Genomic DNA, 21,946 nt, shown 5'->3' with positions numbered 1-21,946 from the left:
TTGAGTTAGATCATCTCTAGCAGATCCTCCATCCGACCCCCATCCGCATAATAACAGCGGATTTCCAGTTGGGAGGCGAAAAAAGGGACCGTTCAGATTCCGCATCGGACCCCTATTTCTAAAAAAAATTCCAGGCCGGCCCGATTCGCGTCGCGCAAACTCCAAATACCCAGTTCACTGCAGGGACGGCGGGCGGAGCGGCTACTTGGCGCGGGCGGCCGCGGGGTGTTGGCGGGCGAGCCGCTGGCGGGCGCGGGCAGCCGCGGGGCGTGGCGGCCGAGCAGCCGGCGGGCACGAGCGAGCGGGCCCGAAGCGGGGCGCAGGCGGCCGTGGCCGGGGGCGTGTGGGGCCGTGGCCGGGCGGGGTCCTGGTGTGGCCGGCGGCCGTGCGCGGGGCCTGGGCGGCATTGTCCGGGAGCAGGGGAGGTGGCCGGAGCGGGCGCGAGCGGGCGTAGCCGGGGGCGGGCGGGGGCGGTGCGTGGCCGGGCAGGGACTGGGGCGGCCGCGGCGCGGGCGTGGCCGGGCGGGAGGAAGAAGAAAGCAAAAAAAACTGGTTGTGAGAATATAAAGGAATATGCTATTTTGGGATTCTTTTTACGGTGTCGGGATACTGAGAGTTGTTTTTTGAGCCTCCAAAATAGACATAGGCTTGAGGGTTCAACTACCAACACTCCTAACAAATTACCAGACAAGCAGAGAGCACACAGAGCATTCCCTATTTATTCATATACCCTATCTCACTGGAAGTAAAAGAAAAGGTGTTTGTTTAGTTGTCCGGGATGAGCAATATGGAACCGGAGGTCTTCCTGGCCTCGAGGTCGGCGTGGGCGTGGGCCGCTTCAGACAGCGGGTAGGTGTGGTTTACACGGATGCGCAGCACCCCACTGAGCACGTTGGCAAACACCTCGCCGGCCACCTGGAGCAGCTCGTCGCGGGTGCCAACATAGTCCAGCATGTTAGGCCTCGTCAAAAACAGTGACTTGGGAACCAGGTCGGTCATCGAGATGGGGTCAAGCAATCCCGAAGACTGCCCGAACGACACCAGATGACCATGGGGAGCCAAGGATTCCAGAGAGGCCTGCATATATAGACAAACAGATTGGGTTTCAGCCATTCATCATAGCAGGATCACACAGAAACAAACATACTAAAGCAACGTTACCTTGTATGTATCCTTTCCAACAGAATCATAGACCACATTTACACCTTTTCCATCTGTGATCTCCTTGATTCTTGTCACGACATCTTGCTTGGTGTAGATGATCACATGGTGACATCCATCTTCAGTTGCTTGTGAAGCTTTCTCTTCATTTGAAACAGTTCCAATGACAGTGGTACCAAGGGCATTCGCCCATTGGCAAAGAAGTGAACCAACCCCACCAGCTGCAGCGTGGACCAGAACAGTATGGCCAGCCTCAACCTGCGTGGTAACCAAAATGTAATCAAGCTCCCTGTCAGGTAAATCATCAAGTAGTGTTAAGACCTGAGCATATCTAGTATATTATATATACATATGTTAAGATGGGGATGAAATTGCATGTACAGATATACTCCCTCCGTTCCTTGATATATCAAGGTGCATAATTTTTGGCACGGAAATTAAAAAACGCATGTGGAGAGAAAATTACACAAGGTTTTGGCATGATTGATCATGGACAATTGACATGATAAAATAGAGGTGTTTTCAAAAGATATGGAAACACAAGAAAATTCTAAAAATATATACACACAAGTTGTCGAACGCAATATACCTTATATTTTGGAGATTTTTCTCAAAAAACTATACACCTTATCAGTGGCGGAGCTGCACCTGGTGCTACCAGAGCTGTAGCACCGGCCGATCAGCTACACTACAACAAGTTATTCCTCCGTTTCAAGGTTGCAAACATGAAATGCTAGGTAATTAGCACCGCTAAGCCTGTATTAGCACTACACTTGGATTGTTTATGGCTCCGCCCCTCCACCTTATATCTAGGAACGGAAAAAGTACTATATATAAGCTGCACATGGCATATGTGCCAAAACTACCAAGCACCGACGGAAGCATGGAAGTTGAGCATACAGAGAGGCTATGGAGTGCCAGGCACCAGGCAGCAGCCAATCATGAATGGGCGACTTACTCACATAATCAAGGAAAAACCTGTGAACCAACCTCTGTTTTAAATAGCCGGCTATAGTCAGGCTATAGCCCGGCTATAGCCTTTCCCGCATGATGCGGCTAACTGCTATAGCCCGGCTAAAGGTGCTAAAGTCCTTAAATAGCCGGCTATAGCCAGGCTATAGCCCGGCTATAGCTGTTTTGGGAGGCCGCGGCTATAGCCTGTAGCCCGCTATTTAAAACCATGGAACCAACAGGAAACTTGACCTTAAAGGCCAATGCAAGAATACTGAATTTTACCTTAAATACTCGGCGAAGTAAAACTTGAACAGTCATCCCCTTGAGCAAGGTAGCAGCCGCTGTCTTATGATCTATCGAAGGTGGAACAGGAACAGCGACATTGGCTGGAAGAATCTGCTCTTCGGCATAAGAACCTATAGGATAGCCAGCGTACGCCACGACATCCCCGACTTTCCTGCCCGTGAGTCCGGGCCCCACCGCGGTCACCACGCCGACAGCTTCCATACCTTGAGGTGGATAGAACACGGATCAGAAAGCCCATCGATACAAAGCAATAATACTCTCATGGTCTGTATTATATGCCACAGGATTACAGAAGAGAGTGATCAGGCCAATCTCGAGGAACAAACTGAACTGAACTGAACTATATTTGGCCTTAATTTGGATCATAATATCGAGTAGTGCTTTCGAAACAACCGATCGCTGATCAAAGTCGTGGTGTATTTACTGAAGTGTGCAAGTAATCGAGGCAAGGTCGATTTGACTGGCAGCTGGCTCCACTAGGGAGGAGATTCTAGTCGAAATCTCTCTTAATCGGCGCGGCTTTGGTTTCAATGAAATGATTAGATTGGGCAAGGAAGACAACGATTAAATTGGTAAGTTCAGATTTCAGACTGGGTCAAAGGGAAATCTCTCTAAGTGAGTTCAGTTTATGAGCAAAAAATAGCATATCAAACTGGATGAACAAATAATCTGATTAATCAAGCAGGCACACAACAGACCGGGTGTGAAGGGGAGGGGAGCAGAGTAGAACCCCGTGCGGTAGTAGACGTCGATGAAGTTGACGCCGATGGCGGTGTTCTTGATCCTGATCTCGCCTTCCTTGGGCATCCCAACCTCCACCTCCTCCCACCGCATCGCCTCAGGGCCGCCCAGCTCGTGGATCCTGATGGCTTTCACCATCTCCGGCCTATGACCGGTGTAGCAGCAGCAGTAGCAGAGGCCGAGACGACGAAGAGGGCGCGAGTTGGAGGAGAGGTGGTTGAGGTGAGCGGAACGGCATTATAAGAAGTAATATATAGGGACATGCCCATGTGGCAGGTACCAATCATGGATGATCAATCCGTCCTGATCATTCTATAGTTTGATTTGATAAATGCGACAGTATAGGCATTCGTCCTGGTTGTCACAAATATTTTTCATCCTATGGCATCCTTGATATGAGAAAATTAAACACTTGTTCTTTCAATATCGCTTTATCAGGTCTATATGGTCATACATCCAAGTAGCTTCTGATTTGTATCTTCCGATTAGTGTAGTTAATATCTTTGGTAATTAGCTTCATGGTATTGATCACAGTTTTAGAACGCTTATTAGGGTGGGGGCGTTTGCCATTATATGGTCGCTATGGCTGTGTAGAAATGACAAAGTTTTTAATGATAAGAATTGTTATCTCTTGCAGGTTATCTACAGATGTACTGCTACGCTCCGTTCGTGGTTTGCGCTGCAGAAGATGGAGAATCACGACCTCTTTACGGAGATCTGTACACGGTTGGAAGACACGGCGAGGGATACTTTTTCCCTACATGAATGGCAGCATAATTTACGGATTTGACCTCCATCTTCTTCTTAGGCGTTTTACATTTGCTCATGTCTTGATATGTAATCCGTATTTTTAGTTCCTGCTTCAGACTTTCGAGACTATTTAACCGACTGTGTGCATCTTAGCTATGCAGAGGTCAGATGTAATTACTTCTATAAGTAATAAAGCGCTTATTATCTAAAAAAAATGGCATCGTTGATATTTCTATGTTTAGCTGGGAGATGTTGGTTAACACGTGAGTTTGAGATAAATGGATGTAGTTGAAAGGGAAATTTTACGGTACCTCCTACTACACATTTTAGTGTGTATAGTATATATAGAAAGGGGCTTGCTGACAATCCTCCGCGAGAACCACCGATACACGCCGATCTGTCGCAGCAGCCTCCACCCCTCTTCTCCCCAACCACACCTCCGGTGAGAGTGCCTCACCGCCACGAAATCACGAAGCATGGTACCACCGCCGCCGCCGCAAGATTGAAACAAAGCTACTAGGGAGATTCACCACTGACATCTCTTTGTCCCTCTCTCCCTCTCTCTCTCTATGAGTGTGTGGTGAGGTCATCCGATGAGGCTCACCCTCTGCCGTAGTCGGTTCGTGTTGTTGTCGATCATCATCGCCATAGCCTCACGAGGCCGGCACGGGAGATGCAAAGGATGAACTTCAGAGCTGCAAAAGCGAACCGCCTTTGCTGCAAAGCAATGTGGCTGGAGCTGCACGAGGCAGTCTCTGCGGGAGCTGCAAAGGGCCTACATCGGAGCTTCAATCCCGTACTTGCGTTGCATCAATCCATGTTATTTCGTGCTGCAAAGAGGATCTTCGTCGCCTCCCTTGTGTGATAAACTGACACACAGTATTATAGAAGGCCAACGCAGATGCTTCCAGCCTCCCTTGTAGATGCTTCCAGCCGCCGTCGCTGGTTCTTCCAGCCACTCTAGCGCACTAAGGAGACTAGTAAGCGTGCACGTGTAACACACGTCTTCAAACAATTGCACTTGTTTTTTGAATCTCATTTCTATGATAGCGAGCTTATTTTTATTATCATTTCTGCACGTAGCCTGTGGCACCCCCGGATCAGGGTTAGACAAATACCAGATCTTCCTCTGACATAAGCCTAACCTAGAGCTCGAGAGACTACAGTGAGAGAATCGGTAACACAACAGTGACTCTACGACTCAAGAAGTAGTACAAACTCATAACTGAGTGAAGAACCAAAGCATTACAAGAAGAGGTCACTGACTTGACATTACATTAATCAACGGAAGCGAAGTTACGCTATTAGACATAGCAAGATAGCAAAAGTCCTAAGAGGCCAGGAGCATAACGGCGACGTCCCAGCCCATAGATTCCAGGCTGCCACCTGGGAACCCCAGGCTATTCGTCGATATCGACTAGAAACCACCATTTGTTGGAGCGACTTCGTTTGAAACAAAAGCATGCAAAGCTGAGTACAGGGACTCAGCAAGACTTAGTACAACCTTTTAGCAAAGCGGATATGCGGGCTTTCTCTGGAGCTTCTTTTTCGTAAAGCCAGTTTTTCTTTGATAAACATGAGGGAGAAGAAGCTCGACTACTCAGAACCTTCAAAAAGGGATAAGAGAGCGACATCCCTAGCTCTATTGATCATCATATTGTATCCACCAATCTTCATCATCTCGAACCACTATCCTCGGATCACCCCCTCAACACCCGGAGAAGGTATCCGTAAACACACATTGGTTGCCAAGTTTTACGATTAGGTTCATGTTCTCTATGATCTCCACGTCCGTTCCCAAGTCGTCCGTAACCGTGGACACGGCTTTTCGAAAAGATTCATAACCCTGCAGGGGTGCACAACTTTACCCACACGTACCAGCCGACTCTTAATGCCAGATCATAAGCTCTCTTCCTTGGAAAGCCGGCAGAGGGTGGCTGACCACGACCTTTACCTTGCTGTCGCCGAGACCATGAGTCACGCGCTAAGGATTGTTCCGCCGTATCAGGTCAAGTCCCGAAGTCGGTCCTTAACGATATGAGGTGAGGTGGGTTTCCCCAGAGGCCGCAACCCCCAGCCACCACGGCCACGCTTACCTACCTGTTATGTACCTTTTCCCCCAAAGTAGAATGCAATGCATATGTCCAGATAACGCGCAAACTATGTGACTCATGGAATCTACTAGGCAAGTTAGTGAGTCGAGAGGGTACCATAATAGGGCCTCGTGTGGTTGTACGCTCGGTCTTGGTTCAAGAGGCGAGAACTCGGTTCCTAGGGTCGGCAGAAACGAAACAACCCACCACATCCCAATGTGGCCTCTCGTCTGAGCCTTTAATCATATTTAACAACATCTCTACACTTACCACGTCAACCTGTCGTGCTAGATTCATTTTATTGTATGGCTCCAGTCCGAAGACCGGAGTAGTAGCGTAACAAACTAAGCATGGCTAAGCATAAAGATATAAAGGCTCTAGCGATGCACACATGCCAAACCTAGTTATGCTAGGAGCAGTGGATCGGGGTATTTGAGGCTACAAGGGTGGAACATGCAATAGATAGGGTAACTCTACCTATCGATAAAAGACAGTTGAATCGTATGAGATATGTAGGAACCACAGATAAAAGCATTTCGAAATCATAGATGAACCAGGTTAGGGCTTGCCTTTGTCCCTGACAAACCGAAGTGGAGCTTCAATAAACTTGTACTTGACTTGTTTGTCGGTGGACAATATTGATCTTTGGTGCTGTCAATCTTCATCAGCTCGGACTCGTGCTCTATCGATCGCGAAGAAGCAAACACCGTAAAAGGGTAAAACAACAATCAACACATGGCATCGATGCAATGCGCATACAATAATGATGATATGACATGTTAATTAGGTATTGAACTAAGACCTAGGACATGATCATCAATTTAACTGAGGTTCGTCGGAATTAGGGTTAGCAGTTCCGGAACCTCAGAGGGGTACAATTAGTTCTTCTAAAACAACTAGGGTTCAAAGTTGTTTAACAATGCATGATTTTGTAACCAAGTTGTAGATCTCCTTTTTCTGAAGATTTTGATATATTATACACCTTTTTCTGAATTAAAATGAAATAGTTATGAATTAAACAAGTTTTATCCATTTTCTTCAATTTTAGTTGTACGGACTTAATTTTAACTTTATCTCGTGACATAGAATGTTCAAGTTTATACTACCTCCGTTTCAAGGAATAAGGCGTCCTCGTTTTACGAGTTTTTTGTTTGACCAAAAATTATTTCAAATAGATAAAAATTATTTGTATAAAATATGCATCATTAAAAAGTGCTTTCCAATACGAATCCAACGATACTATATACATATAATATAATTAAGATTTTGTTGCTCAATTTTTATGGTCAAAATTCATCTTGAAATACGCGTGCGCCTTATTCTTTGAAACGGAGGTAGTAACTCTAAAGCTGAAGCGACAACCTACTCTGAAGGAGTAAACAACTCAGCGAGAACTAGCTCAGCACCGACATAACCGTTTTCTTTGAGCTGATGGGGAAAGAAGCAGTGCTGTAGTGGAGGTGGGCGGGACTATATACTAGCAGGCCAGTAGGGCAGCCAAACCTTTGTTTGTTCAGTTGGCACGTGCACCGGCACTTGTGAGGTGGCCGCCAGTCGTCCAAGCGGGTTTGTGTGGCATACGAGGGTTGGGAATAGAGAAGTGGACAATATGAAATCAGGTGACGTCCGCCAAATTGACTGCTTACTCACGTGGTAGTACTGTATTTCATTTCCCCTTTTGTGAGCGGTGGCGCTGTTGGCCTATAAAGCCTCCATACTACTAATACACTTCCATTATAACTTTATAAGCACCAATTTTAGCTTCACGCGGTTAACAGACACCCAAATTAGTTGTACTAGAGGCTGGAGCGCCCCATGGGGAGCTTCTAGCCGGTCCTCTGCGTCCTAATCATGACACAAACCCATAACCAAGAATGCACTGTTAGGTGTTAACGATCAACAGAATAACCGATTGGATTTATAAAGTTGGTGTAATGCAAAACACTGAGCATGCGAACTCAACCATAGATCCTATATTTGATTAACTCCAACAACATATATTGGAGTAAAGAAAAAAATTAGCATAAAATTATTATTTTTTGCGGGTGCATAAAATTATTTGATGTAAGTGTACATTTCTTCTAGATAAGTCGAAACCTGAAAAACATGTGTATCCAGTAGAACCTCAGGTATAAAGAATATTTCATAAGACAAATTAACATGCCCATTCTCCAGAGGAAAGCCACATATGCAGCCAAAAGCTACACAGGTCTTCACGCAATCTTGTCTAAAGTTCCAAATGTCAGCAGCGAGCTCATGAAATGTGAAAATCTGTGCACAACCTTCTGGCCTTTCTCGCTCCGATAAATGCGGAAATTTAATTCGGCTCCCGGGTGTGTATGCTCCCTCTACTAAAAAATTATATTTCGAAATATCGAAAAATTTGGATAAAAAATTCTACATGTACATCTTCATAATATACGTGTGTTCGTTAAGTTTCACGAAAAACCAATATTTTGTGTGGTCTATATAAAAAAGAGAAAGTTTATCTTGTGAAAAGCATTATTTTTAGCAATGAATTTTGTCTTTTTTACACACGTCACGTGATAAGTCAATCTTTTATGAAACGACTTTGTGAGCACGTAGCACGTGAATTTGTACGTGCGAACTAGTTTCAATTTTTAAAAAATTTAAAATGTATGTAAGATGCATTTCGAAATATAGAGAGCATATGGACCCATGTTCCAAAACACCGCTACCCGATAAATGATCCTTCTTAGAGCCCGATGCAACCCATGGTCTCAGATTGTATAAAAGCAAAATGGCACTGAGCTGGCTGTCAAGTTTTCAGTAGCAATCCATTATTGAATAATGGGATAGAAAATGGGTTCTACTGTTAGCTCTAAAATAATATTTCGGTTGTAAAACAGGAAGTATACTTTGCTTACTTTGGTACTCTAGAAGGTATATAACTTGCAAGGCAAATCTTACCTTACAATGCCTTACCAGTACAACTAAACATGGAAAAATCTAAGACATGCATTTTCTATACATGCATAGTATAAAAGTAAAAGCTATAATTTGCTCGATTCTTGCACTCTAATGGATTCTATCAAAAGTTAGAGCAGAAGTTGGCATATACACTTCTGAATCCGCTGAATGCATTGAAACAATATACTTGGTCAGACAAATATCACTTAGTACTCGACCTTGTCTTGGATTAGACAAATCAGGTCAAACCTGCATACATATAAAATAAAAAACATCGTCAAAAGGAGTAACTGTGCCGAGTCCTGCCACAAAGATACACATTACGAATTATGTTTCAGTATTGTTGTACCAAAATCTCAAGTTTGGTGATAGATTAGTAAGTTATGGTCATCTTAAAAATTAATTCAGGTTGCAAAAGATAACCATTCATATTGTTTTAACAATCTCCAGTTGCAAGTCAGAAGCAAAAATGCAGAGATAAAAACTCCATATCCCGCACACTAAAAACACAGACAGCATCCATTTTATGTATGAGATGGTTGACCAACAGCTTACCAGTTCAGCCTAAAGCTCCAGATTCTTGGCACACAGCCAAATACACATTTGTATTTCATGAAATTTCTTTGGTTCTGCAGAAGGGTACAAAGACTTTGAATAGAGAATAGCATAGTAGACAATAAGATGCGGACCGATACAGGTCGATTCTTTTTTGCAGACATGAGTATTATTGACAGCTTGAGTAATGCAAGACAGAACTAGCAAGCTTCTTTCAATCCCAATTGTAAGCAATAATTTCTAATTAGTAGGCAAGTCAAAACAAACAAGATAAAATAGAAATCCTCAGGAGGACTTCGCCCATTTACCTTAGTGATTGGCTAACATATAATATTACGCTCATTTACCTGCAGAAATATCAATAGATTTGAAGGGACATATGTGCACATAATCGTTTCGTCGTTTGACTCATATACCATTGAAAAAGAAAACAGTAAAAAAATTTGTGAGGCGGAGGATGCAAAACTGCTAGAAAGTAGCAATCATGACACATGAATCATAGTGATTGAACTTGTAGTTTAATGCTACTTACAAAAATGGAACTTGCAGATCAGATATCCGAAAAACACATGGATGTTCAGTTAACTATCCTACAATGTCGTCAATAGCAGTTGTATCGCCTGGTAGAGACAGTAGGATTTGTGGTTTAGATAATAGAACTATAATTTCACGAGTTTATAAGATCTCACTCTTAACTAACCTTTATGTGTGCTCGATTGATGTGATTTGCAGGTACTTTGTTATAATTGATGATTTATGGGATACGTTGGCATGGGATATTATTAAATGTGCTTTTCCAGAAAATAATCATGGCAGTAGAGTTCTGACAACTACAAGGATTTATTCTGTTGCTGCTGCTTGTTGCTCTAAAAGCAAAGGATGTGTTTACAAGATGAAATGTCTGAATGACCATGATTCAAGAAGAATGTTTTTTAGCAGAATATTTGGTTCAGAAGATTTCTGCCCTACTGAATTAGCAGATCTTTCAATAGATATTCTGAAAAAATGTGGTGGTCTGCCACTTGCTATTATCAGTATATCAAGCCTTCTAGCTGATCAACCAAAGCAAACATTTGAGTATGTAAGGAAGTCTCTCGGATGCATGTTTGATGGAAATCCTACTCTTGATCAGATGAGGCAAATTTTGGAGCTTAGTTTCAGAAATCTTCCTAACCATCTTAAGACATGTTTGCTCTATCTTGGTATGTATCCAGAGGACCACGAGATATACAAGGTTGATTTGTTGAGGCAATGGATAGCGGAGGGTTTTATATGTGCAATCCCTAGGCTAGATGCAGAGGATGTTGCAATAAGCTACTTCAATGAGCTTATTAATAGGAGCATGATCCAGCCTGTGAAATATTTTGACCGTAATGGAGAGGTGTTGAGCTGCAGAGTACATGATATAATGCTAGATGTCATCAGATCCAAAATTGAGGAAGATAATTTTATTTCTGTTCTAAATGACCCGGAAGTTGTGTTAGGTATGCACAGAAATGTCCGGAGAGCTTCACTCCAATGCAATGGTGATGAGTGCATAGTGACACCGGCAATGGTCAATGGGTCATTATCAAAAATCCGGTCAGTGTATGTTTTTGGAAGTTTTTCTTGCCAATCTCTGATGTTGCTGAAATATGTCCGAGTTCTACATCTAGATATCGGCAAAAAGGATGTGCTAGATCTCACTGGTATATCTAGGTTGTTTCTATTGAGATACTTAAAGGTGGTTGGGGGTATGGCGTTTGAGCTACCTAGCCAAATTGGTAAGGTACAGCAATTGCAGACAGTTGATTTATGTGAGTCCGTCTGCAAGCTCCCATCTGATATAGCTAGTTTGCCTCTGCTGTTGCATCTCATTGTTCGCAAAGAAACAGTTTTTCCTGGTGGCATTGGCAGATTGAGACTACTGAGAACTGTAAGGGTTTTTGATCTTGGAAATAACTCTGTGGAGAATATCGAAGGACTAGGCGAGATGACTAGCCTAAGAGAGTTTGCATGCACGTGGTCGGGAAATGACTTGGTGGAAGGGGCGAGACGTATGGATGTCTTGCACTCTTCTCTAGAAAGGATCAGCAGGAACCTCACGATCCTTCAGATGCAATCTTATTATTTGAATAGTGTGCTTTTGGATGGCTGGAGCACATTTTCCCCTCCACCTATCCATCTTCGAGATATGTGGATGCGGAGCTGCGTGTTTTCGACGATCCCCAAGTGGTTTGGCCATCTCTGTGACCTGCAAAGCTTAATGTTCAATGTCAAGGGGGGAGGGTTGAAGGATGATGGTGTTGCTATACTTGCAGGGTTGCCATCACTTCTATTTCTCAAATTGTCCGTAAAAGAACCTGTAGAAGAAAGGATGCACATTCCTGGCAGCAGCATGGCATTCCGAGCCCTCAAAGAGTTCCAGTTCTTTTGTCCTGACCCGTTGCTGACCTTCGAAGCAGGTGCTATGCCAGTGTTCAAGAACCTCGAGCTATGCTTAGAACAGAGAGGTTGGGAGAGTGGTGGGTCCGTGGAGGGCCCAGTAGATGGCATTGAGCACTTGCCAGCTGGCCTCAGTGAAGTAAGATTAATTATCTACGGTGATAGAGGCAAGGCTCTAAAGTCCTTGTTGAAGATCGCTTTTGAGGAGCATCATCTAGGCGTTGCCTTGTCTGGCTGCTGATTCTCCTGTCCATTTTGCCACTTCATACGGCACATGCACTCTAATCTGTTAGTTTGAACCATTTAACTTGTTCAACTATTTTTTTTGTTGATTCAGTAAACCTTTTCAACTTTGTATTCAATTGAACCGTGGTGGTTGTCCACTTATCTGCTATCTATTGTAACCATGCACGGTCTTGTAAACACTTAATCAAGCGAGATGTTGTGTTTGTATGCAGATTTTGTTTCCCGCTGTTACACCTGCTTGTGAGTAGTGCAAACTATATATGTACTCCTAGTTCAAAGATGAGACTAACGACGGGGGTCACAATGTAACAAAAATATATCATGCTATCAGCGTGTGCAGCAATGTTTCCCTTGGTACTTTGATAATTGGATTTAAATGCATATATGTGCAGTCTGTCCGGTGCACGTCTTGTCTGCTGTCGTGGGTGTTCTGCCGGAGTATTGAAATTCCTCTGCCAGTGAGTAGGTCGCCGTCAAGCGGCTTGCGACGTCGATTGTGGATACTATTGATTATGTTAACATCATGTCTACGCTCATCATCGTTGTTCATTGTTTTTTTCTTGAGGCTGAATCAGTGGGTTTCCCCACTGAGTTTATTTTTTTATTAATTTTCATAAAAGAGTATATACAAAAGAAAAAGGAGTTGCTAGAGATTAGCAAACAACCTCTGGCTCCAAGCCTAAAATAAAAGAAAGCAAAAAGGGTGGATGTTACCGAAATCTCTCAACCCAATTTATGAATCCACCATAGGACTTCCTGGTGGCTTCATGCAAAAGAAGAGACAACTCATCCTTCAGCTTCTTCCTGTATTTGTATAGGCTTGGAGGAATACCCTTGAAATGTAGTCATTGCGCGTAGTCCAAATCGACCAAGCCATGAGTATGATAATCTCCATGAAGAAAGGTTCCTTAATCAGACTCTTCAGACTCTGTATGAAGCTCTGAATATCATGATGCTGAGGTGGAACCCAGGTAGGGCATAAGTACTGCCAATAAATATGTGCAAAGGGGCAGAGAAAGAAGAGATGATTCCTTGTTTCCAGATCCCCATCAGCACACATTATGCAAGAATAGTCATCCATGAAGTAATTCTTTCGCTGCAGCATTGCTTTAGTGTTTAGTTTATTGTGCAAGAGAAGCCAGAAAAACACTTTATGTTTCTGTTGACAGCAGCTTTGCTACAACCATTTGAAAGCTGGCAGTGTACCTCCTGAGTTCATATGTGATTTATGGCAGATGGAATAGGTCTGCAGCATCTGGTGAAGTGAGGGCTTGCTTAAGAGAGATTGTTTCACTTCTGCAGTAAGAATATAAATGTGTTACTCGTTGTTCATTGTCAGATCGTGCTGGCCTGCTTGCCTTTGTTACTCGTAGCTAGTGCCCATTCCAGCGTCCACGCGAGAAAACAGAACGAGACAGAGGCGGGCATGGCTATGCTATGCAACCAAAAAGAAGTTGCTTGGACCAAACTTGACATGGATCAGGTACCTTCCCGCATTCAAACCACACCATGCAAACACATTATATAAAAGCTCGAATTTTTTTGGTTCAAGTCATCAAAAGATACAAAACAAAGAACTCATCACTGAACCTCTCTTGAGCCTCCACGCCGGCGTCGGCGCCTCGAGTAAGAACTCCAGCTAGCCGCCATCAAATCAACTCACTTCTCCTTTGGGTCGCCGCCGCCGACTCCAGCGGCGGTCTCCACCGGCGGAAGCGTCTGCAAGATCAAAATAATGAAAAAATGGTGAGCAGGCAGGCAGGCATTACGTCGAACAGGGTGCGTGCGCGCGCGCGCGCGCAAGGTGGGGGTCAAGAGAGGCGAATCTGGGCTGACCATGTCGGGCTTGTAGATGTTGTGGACGATGGAGGCCCCGGCGAGGAGGGAGACGACCACCACCACCGAGGACCACGCCAGCGACGGGGTCCCCGTCGGCACCCGCCCGCCGCCGAACTTCTTGCCGCCGCCGCCGTTCATGCTCCTCGCAGCGAAGACGCCAACCAACACTCGTACGCCTCCAATTTCTCCTGGGCCGCGTTTGTTCGTTTGATGGAATGGAATCCAACTGTGTGGGCTCGCTTCTGAACATGTATAAGCACTGCAGCATGCTACTAATGGGCTTGGGCCTAACGAATGGGCCCGTAACGAAGGTTATTCCTCTCGATATTTCTTACTTTGTTCAATCGTGCACAAAATATCTTTGGCTGGGCTAAGCAACTACAGTGGCATGGCACGTCACTAGTGGGAGGAGAATCATATCACAGTTCACACATATGCCATGTCATTTTCGGATGATATCACCCTTTTTATCCGACTTGAATTATTGTGCTGGTAGAATATAATCAAGTATCTACATACATGTCGACTGCTGATATGACGTGTTGCAACTCATGGGACGGCGACGGTGAAAGCTCAGCTACCAACAACTAATCAAGCGTATATACAACGGGGACAATTGGCTAGTCCACGTCTTGCAACTTGCTCCATTGATCCAATTATAGTGCACCTTAGTAAGAACATGAAGAAGACGCCCCGTACGTATATGGTTCTATTACCTCCGGGGCCTGCAGGCTGCCGCAACCGTACCGGTGGCACGGCAAGACCATGATATTTTCTTGACTACAAATCTCACTATTTTTATATGGGCAATTCATTTTCAATCAAGTACCACGGACAATTCGCTAGTCCACGTCTTGCAACTTGCTCGATTGATCGATTTGAATAGAAACAAGACGAAGACGTTGAGTGTGTTGTGTTGGGTATGTTGTCGCGTTGCCTATCACCGCTGCAAACACTACCCGGTGGCATGGCACGTGTGTACACACGCGCCAAAACAAGCACCAAATATACCGTGCGTCGTATAATTTCTTTGACACTATACATATCTTACTGTTTTAGTATACATCTGGGGCACTTCATTTCCAATTTGTACACGGTGCCAAAAGAACGATTGTAGTATGCTAATGTGGCGTGTTCATTGATTAGCAGGTTAACTGTAGGTTAGAAGATCTTGGACGATGCAGCTGCTGCTCCGCCTCTGTACCTGCCTGGAGTAGGTGTCAGGGAAATAGATCTTTCTCCAGCACGTTTCGTGCCACCAACACAATTAAGCTGCTGCTGTCATTGGTTGCCAGGTCTAGCTGAATTGATATACGACTTCAGGGTGTACAGTACAGTAGGTAGGTGTTAACAATGGCAAATTAAATAATCATCGTGCTGCATGACCAGGTAGCTAACGCTAAACTGGCCATCTTAGCTACCTGATATATCCACGATGAACATGATGTGGTATATAGTTCCCTAAGAACCTGATTTGGTTGGTAAGATTCAGATGTTAATAATGTAAGAAAGGAAGGGGTCTAAATCTAGCCGAACGGGTACATATGGGCTCACTGATTCTGCTTGTTTGCACAACAGACGATGGCCTGGCTCGTGGGCCGGCCCAACAGTGCAGGATAGCCTTTTTCATTTTCTGTTTTTCTTTACCTTTTATCCTTTTTCCCATAAGCGCATAAACTTGTATTTATTTTCTTGTTCCGTCACTAGTGTAGAACACGTCTTCACACACAGCTGAAATAACCTATCACATAGATCTTACTGTCGCTATGCAGAGGTGCGCGGTGAGCATCTACACGTCTATTTAACCTTGGAGAAATAATACTTTGAAGAAACAATAGTCGAGTTAAGTAACTAACCACCTTGTTTATATCATGTTGGGGCTCGGCCCATAGGGCGGGGCAAAGGGGCGCTCGCCCTAGGCCCTAGGAGGTAGGGGCCCCGACATAAAATTTATTTGCATTCTATATTAGTCATCTGCTAATGAGAATTAATTGTATAAAATAATTCTATAAAACCTGGATGGCTCAAGATGCAATCCTATCATGCCTCTATTCCAGCTCCTTTTACCCTATACAACTCAAATAGTTCTAAGTAATTTTTATGCTACGTTTTTTCTCTGGCCTTGTCCAAATATGCAAAACGGGACCGACACTTATGTGCCTTTCTAAGGTTGTAAGTATTCATTAGTGGAAAATAACGACGCAACCACATAACTATATCATTCCGCAAGCAGCTATCCTTCTATTTCTGACGGTTCTACTTGTCTCCATATCATACATGTTTGATAGAGATAGTATATTTCATCCTCTTATTAGTTCAATGAGAAATATGTACTCTTCTACTCATTGTTTTTCCGTATATATGAGTCACTTACTTCCATAATTTTGTTATGCTAGAAATAAATATCATAATATATAATTCGCTCGATCAATAGGAAAAAGTAGTTATGAATGTCTTCATCGAGATTGCAAAGACTATGGATCTATAGATTATTTACTTTGTTATTACATTATAGAAATATTTTTCTTGCGGAATACTAATAATATTTTAAGTCTTTCGTAGTGGCGGATTTTGACACACATTGTTGAGGGGCCCAAGAACAGTAGCGATGCTTAAACTTTGATTAATATTTATAATTTTAGCATAAACATTAGACATATCGTTAAGAAATTTCCTTGAGTGGGGGGGGGGGGCATTGGCCCCCTTGACCCTAGTCATACATGCGCGACAGTGCCTTGGGACGAAAGCAGGACATGAGAGCAAATTAAGCGTACTACTCACCCGAGGGTGTAGATGAGAGCAAATTAAGCGTACTACTCACCCGAGGGTGTAGATGAGAGCAAATTAAGCGTACTACTCACCCGGGGGTGTAGATCCACATGTAGATGGCGGAGTCAATCCCAAGTGTGTTACGTTGAGCTCCCTCTAGATCATGTGTAGCGCGCCGGGGACCCAGCTATAGTATGTTGTCAAGAGCTTTAGGTTATCGGTGCATGAGCGGCGGCGGTGCATTTGTTGGCGATGTACATCTTGAGAAGTACACTCTATCGTTGGAGAGCTTGGTGTGGTGCACGACAAAGAGCCCGAGGAGCACTAAGACCGTCACGGTGTTCATGAAGACCAACAAGCCGAGAGCCATCCATAGGGCTGAGCAAAGGGGTGCTCTCCCTCGGCCCCTAGGAGTTAGGGGCCTCGCACAAGATTTATTTGTGTTCCCAACTTAGTCATCTACTATTTAGGATCAAGATTATATAATTATTCTAGTAGACATGGATGGCTCAAGCTGCAATGCTATCATGCCTCTAATCTAGCTCCTCTTACCCTAAAAAAACTCCAATATTTCTAAATAATGTTTCTAGATGCCATGATTTATCTTGGGCCTTCTCAAATGTGACTTACGTGCATTTCTAAGGTTGTAAGTATCCACAACTATGTCAATCCGCAAGCAACTCTTCTTTGATTCCCAACTGTTCTACTTTGCCCCATCATACATGTTCGACAGAGATAGTATATTACATCCTCTTATTAGTTCAATTCACAATATGTCTACTCCTCTACTCATTTTTTTGCATATGAATCACTTACTCCCGTAAATATTTCTAAGCTAATAGATATCATAGAATATAATTCGCTCGATCAATAAGTGGTTTTGAATGTCTTCATCGAGATTCCAAAGACTATGAATCTATTTGTATAGATTATTTAATTTACCATTACATTATAGTAATATTTGTCCTTCGGAATACTAATATTATTTTAAGCCTTTTGTAGTGGCGGATCTTGACACACATTAATTGTGAGGGCCCCGAGAATACTAGTCATGGTTAAACTTTGATTAACCTTTAAAACTTTAGAATAAACCTTAGAATATCGTTTGAAAAAGTCTTGAGTATGTCATTGTGAACGAGGGTTCCTTGGTGTTCTGTAGCTCTAGAACCCCCAAAATCAGTGGACCGGGCCTGTATCATGTTGCACCATACTATATACCGCATGTCATCTTCAGATGATTCATCGCTTGATCCAACTTGAGTTATTGACTTATTGTTCTGGTGGAATATATACCACACCCACGCATAATCGACCAGTATATAGGTGATTTGACGTGGCGCAACCCATGGGACTGCCTACCACAGCGACATCTCGTCTCGATAATTATGCAGGCCATTGCTACTCCACGTCGACTTGTAACCTGTCGACAATCGATCGATGCGGTCAGAGTTAGAATACGAACAAGAAGAAGAGGTTAATTAAACTGTCGCGTGTGCCTGCTTATAGCATGGCATGTGTACACACACGTAGATACGCCAGCTAGATATTTTCATTGACCTTATGATCCTACTTCAATAAGCAAATATTAATAGGGTATATCGTCTTGTCGATCGATCGAGTCATCATATATAAGGCCAAGAAAATAAATAATAGACTAATGTGGGCCGATTACACGTCTTAGTTTGCAGGCTGATTAGTTAGAATAGCACATCTTGGATGCACCTGCTGCGCTCCTGCCTGGTGTGGTGGGCAGGTGTCAGGGAGCTAGATCTTTCTCCAAGACGTTTCTTGATCGTCTTGTAACCAAACCAATCAAGCTGCTGTCACTAGGTGCCACGTCGACTGCAAGAATTGTATCAGGTCCTCAGGGTGTGCGTGACTATGTATATCTGTTGTGCGATGAGCATGAGTTGGTAGTTGCGTAAGAAACTGGAATTTGGTTGGTACGTGTACTTGATGAGATTGACAGAGATACAAATATGAAAAAATGAAACATTTGTCATGCCCATTCGTCGTCGAAGCTGCCGTGGAGTGCTTAATCAGTAATTCAGTGTTGTCGTGGGAGTTACCTGAGACACTAATATGTGGCAGGACAATTGATCGGCTCACTCGATCTAAAGGCACTAGAACCATAACAATGGAATAAAAGCCTGAAAACTTCACGTATGAAATTGTGCGCAGCCCACCACGAGGCAGCATGGGCACCGGAGCTAGCTATCTAGTGCCTAGTGGGGAAATAATTCCATAAGGAATACTTATATATGCTTTGTTTCTTTGATAGGGATTTTGATCTTGACCCGCGCTAATTTTTCCATCGTGCCACCTACCTAGTTAGCTGGAGTTAGGCATGTCATACTCCCAAGAATCCTTCATACTCGTATTCATTCGGAATATATGCCATGATTCTGACGTATATGTGACGTGTTATCAATGTTTTTTGAAATAATATAATAAAAAAATTATGTGCATCATTTTAATATAGAGGCCGGTAGTTTTCAACCTCCCTTTTGAGGAAAAGAGATACATTATTGAGTTTGCAAAGACCTTAACATCGACAGCCAAGCAAATCTGGTTTAATCTTCATTTTTTTCAATAAAGAGGTTTAATCTTCATGCTCAATAGGTACTCACATGATATTACAAAAGGAAATACTTCATAATGGGAGTCAGTTAACGTAGCATTCTCAAGGGATCTCTTGTGTGTCCTGTGACCTGGAAATCCTTTGATACAAATGAAATTCACATGATTCTTGGAGGATTAGAGTCAAAAGGGTGAACGCATATGATCCTTTAGGCGACGTCGGTGTTTCTGAACGTTGCTTCCCCCAGAGGGCATCATCTTGACATTCGTACTTCTGGTCATAAGTCGGCGTCTTGTCGAGTGAAAGCAACAAGCTATCAAATGCAACTATGAGAGTTAATTAACCTGTGTATATGCTCTCCATTGGTAGTTCCATCTACACAAAACGAAGAGTTTAAAAGGACTATGACTAAGTCCCTAAACCAATTTCTTCTCTCAAGAAGATGTTGCCTGTCCAGCGTTCCACTCTAGCCGCCACCACCTGCTCCCTCTTTACCATCCCCGACCGGGATTTGACGGGTCCCCACATTCTCTGTTTTCCGCTCCAGATCGGGAGAAGGTGGTGACCTGCGCTTCACGTTGTAGTAAGGTCCATAAAGTTAGAGCATCGTCAACCTGCAACAACATTCTGATGTCTAGGTTGGCGTTGTGCACGATAAGAATAAGGTATACCCACCTCGGTGGCATCGTTCTAGGTAGTGGTGTCGTCTGGTCGCTGCTTCCATACGGAGTGGTGGATCCCATTCAATCTACATGTGTTACATGTTTGTGTTAGAAGATTCAGATCAATTGCAGTGTTCAATGGCGATGAGTTCATCTAGGACGCTGATCCATAGGAGTACATGCACAAAAACTTTCCGATTGCCACCAAAAACGTCATCCCCGCTTCTGTAGAAGTGCGGCGAAAACAACATGCTGACGGCTTCCTCTAGTGGCGATAATGGTCGTCGAGTGGTACGTCCGTCCAAGTGTGTATATGTAAAAAAACAGCGTTTGGATTGATTCGCAGATCCTTTTCGCAAAAAAAGAAGTGTTTAAAAGGGACTGCCTTTGTGTTTTTGGATATAAGCTGATGAATAGATCGATGGTGAAGTTCATTTAGCACACGATGGATGGAATTATTTAGCAGAGGAACCGCGTGCACCGTCGACGTACGTGCGGTTGGTAGTACTGGTACACCTTCTGTTGGGTTTCCTGAACTAACTTGCGCGCGCGGCGCATAATTAAGTCCGTCACACTACATCCACATGCACCGACGCCGACGAGATGGATACTTAATTAGTGGAGTATACTCTGCTATATTTTGGTCACAAGGCATGAAGACCCATAGTCACAGCTATCATGGTCAAACGAGAGAAGAAAATGAAAAATGATAAGATTTATATGTATCTAGACAATATGTATCTATACATAAAATATGTGTAAGTATATTTAAATTAACAATAACTAATATGGAACAGAATAAGTAGTAGGAAAATAGATTGAGTCAGTCTCTCTAACATGGCTCAAACTCGAATTAACAAAAAAAATCCGCATAACAAACTAGAACTAATATATGTAGCTAATACTGAAGATGCCATCCATGAAGATGTAATCGACCTTAATTTATTCTTACTAGCGACGACGTGATTAGAGATAGGGTTGCGATCCCCTCAGCCTCGTACCATGTATAGGCCGTAGCAATTCACATCAAAAGTGCAGTCTGCCGGTCAGTCGGCCTATCAAATCAAAAATGCAAGATAAGACAGCAAAGTTCATTTCAGGGGTCAAACCCACTGTCTTGTAGTATTTGTTCGACCGTTCAGCACCTTCTTCATTCCCTACGCCGCGCGCGTGCAGCTAGCTGGACTTGTTGCACACACAGGCTCAAGACTTCCACAAAAACAAAAACAAAGGGCATTTGGAATTTGACCGAGTTTCGACTGACGATCCGGTCGCCGGTGCACATGGATATGCAGGATGCAGCCTGGCGCCATGTTGACTCTCAAAACGAATGTGGATGTTGGCTGAAGTTGCTGGCTCAGTTTTGCTCCATGGCGCACTAATAATTATTTAGAGCATGTACTACTTAGGCGTTTTGTTAGGGCATGCACAATGAAACGCTGCTTAGAGAAGTTTTAGAAAAATGAATCGTTTTTTGTCTAAGCGCTGGTTCTTATTTGTACTAAAACAAATGCTTCTCTTGTATAAGTAAAAACTAGTGCTTAAAAAAATATTGTTTTCATTTTTGTAAGCACTACTTTACGCGCCTCTTATTGTACATAGCTTTAAAAGTTTAAATATTTTTAAAAGGTATGGAAAAGAGAAAAACCAACCGGGCGCGACATCATCCAATGCGAGCCACAAAGCTAGGCACTAAACTCGATTTGTTTTCCACGCGGCTACATCATATAGAGAACCGTGATGCATCAAAAAATGGGAGTGTGCGACGCGTCATTAGGTGTCAACGCAAGATTAATTTCCGGGATTGGCCGGGAATCGAGCCCAAGGGCTAGGAATATGATCCCGGCGCCCATGCTTAGTGCACATGTTGCCCAGTCCTTAGATTTATAGTAGTAATTAATGATTTTGAAGTAGGCTCAAATCACGATTGGAAC

The 21,946-nt window shown here is 43.5% G+C and overlaps 2 protein-coding genes across 2 annotated transcripts; both read right to left on the bottom strand.

Annotated features, from left to right (window-relative positions):
- Positions 1 to 201: 201 nt before the first annotated feature.
- On the bottom strand, positions 202 to 3,364 carry LOC124662167 (quinone oxidoreductase-like). Its single transcript, XM_047200044.1, has 6 exons — positions 3,120 to 3,364; positions 2,398 to 2,624; positions 1,162 to 1,419; positions 795 to 1,077; positions 665 to 672; positions 202 to 549 (listed from the first exon to the last, which is right to left on the bottom strand). Exons 1-6 carry the CDS (start codon positions 3,298 to 3,300, stop codon positions 202 to 204), a joined length of 1,305 nt encoding a protein of 434 aa, XP_047056000.1. The 5' UTR covers positions 3,301 to 3,364.
- A 10,023-nt stretch (positions 3,365 to 13,387) lies between these two features.
- Positions 13,388 to 14,138, bottom strand: LOC124662166. Its single transcript, XM_047200042.1, has 3 exons — positions 13,998 to 14,138; positions 13,825 to 13,880; positions 13,388 to 13,457 (listed from the first exon to the last, which is right to left on the bottom strand). The coding sequence occupies exons 1-3, from the start codon at positions 14,136 to 14,138 to the stop codon at positions 13,388 to 13,390; spliced, it is 267 nt and encodes an 88-aa protein (XP_047055998.1).
- Between the last annotated feature and the right edge of the window lie 7,808 nt (positions 14,139 to 21,946).

This window comes from Lolium rigidum, chromosome 6, assembly GCF_022539505.1.
Source record: "Lolium rigidum isolate FL_2022 chromosome 6, APGP_CSIRO_Lrig_0.1, whole genome shotgun sequence".
Lineage (NCBI taxonomy): Eukaryota > Viridiplantae > Streptophyta > Magnoliopsida > Poales > Poaceae > Lolium > Lolium rigidum.
The sequence above is the reverse complement of the archived record's forward strand: the minus strand, read 5'-3'. Positions and strand labels throughout refer to the sequence as shown.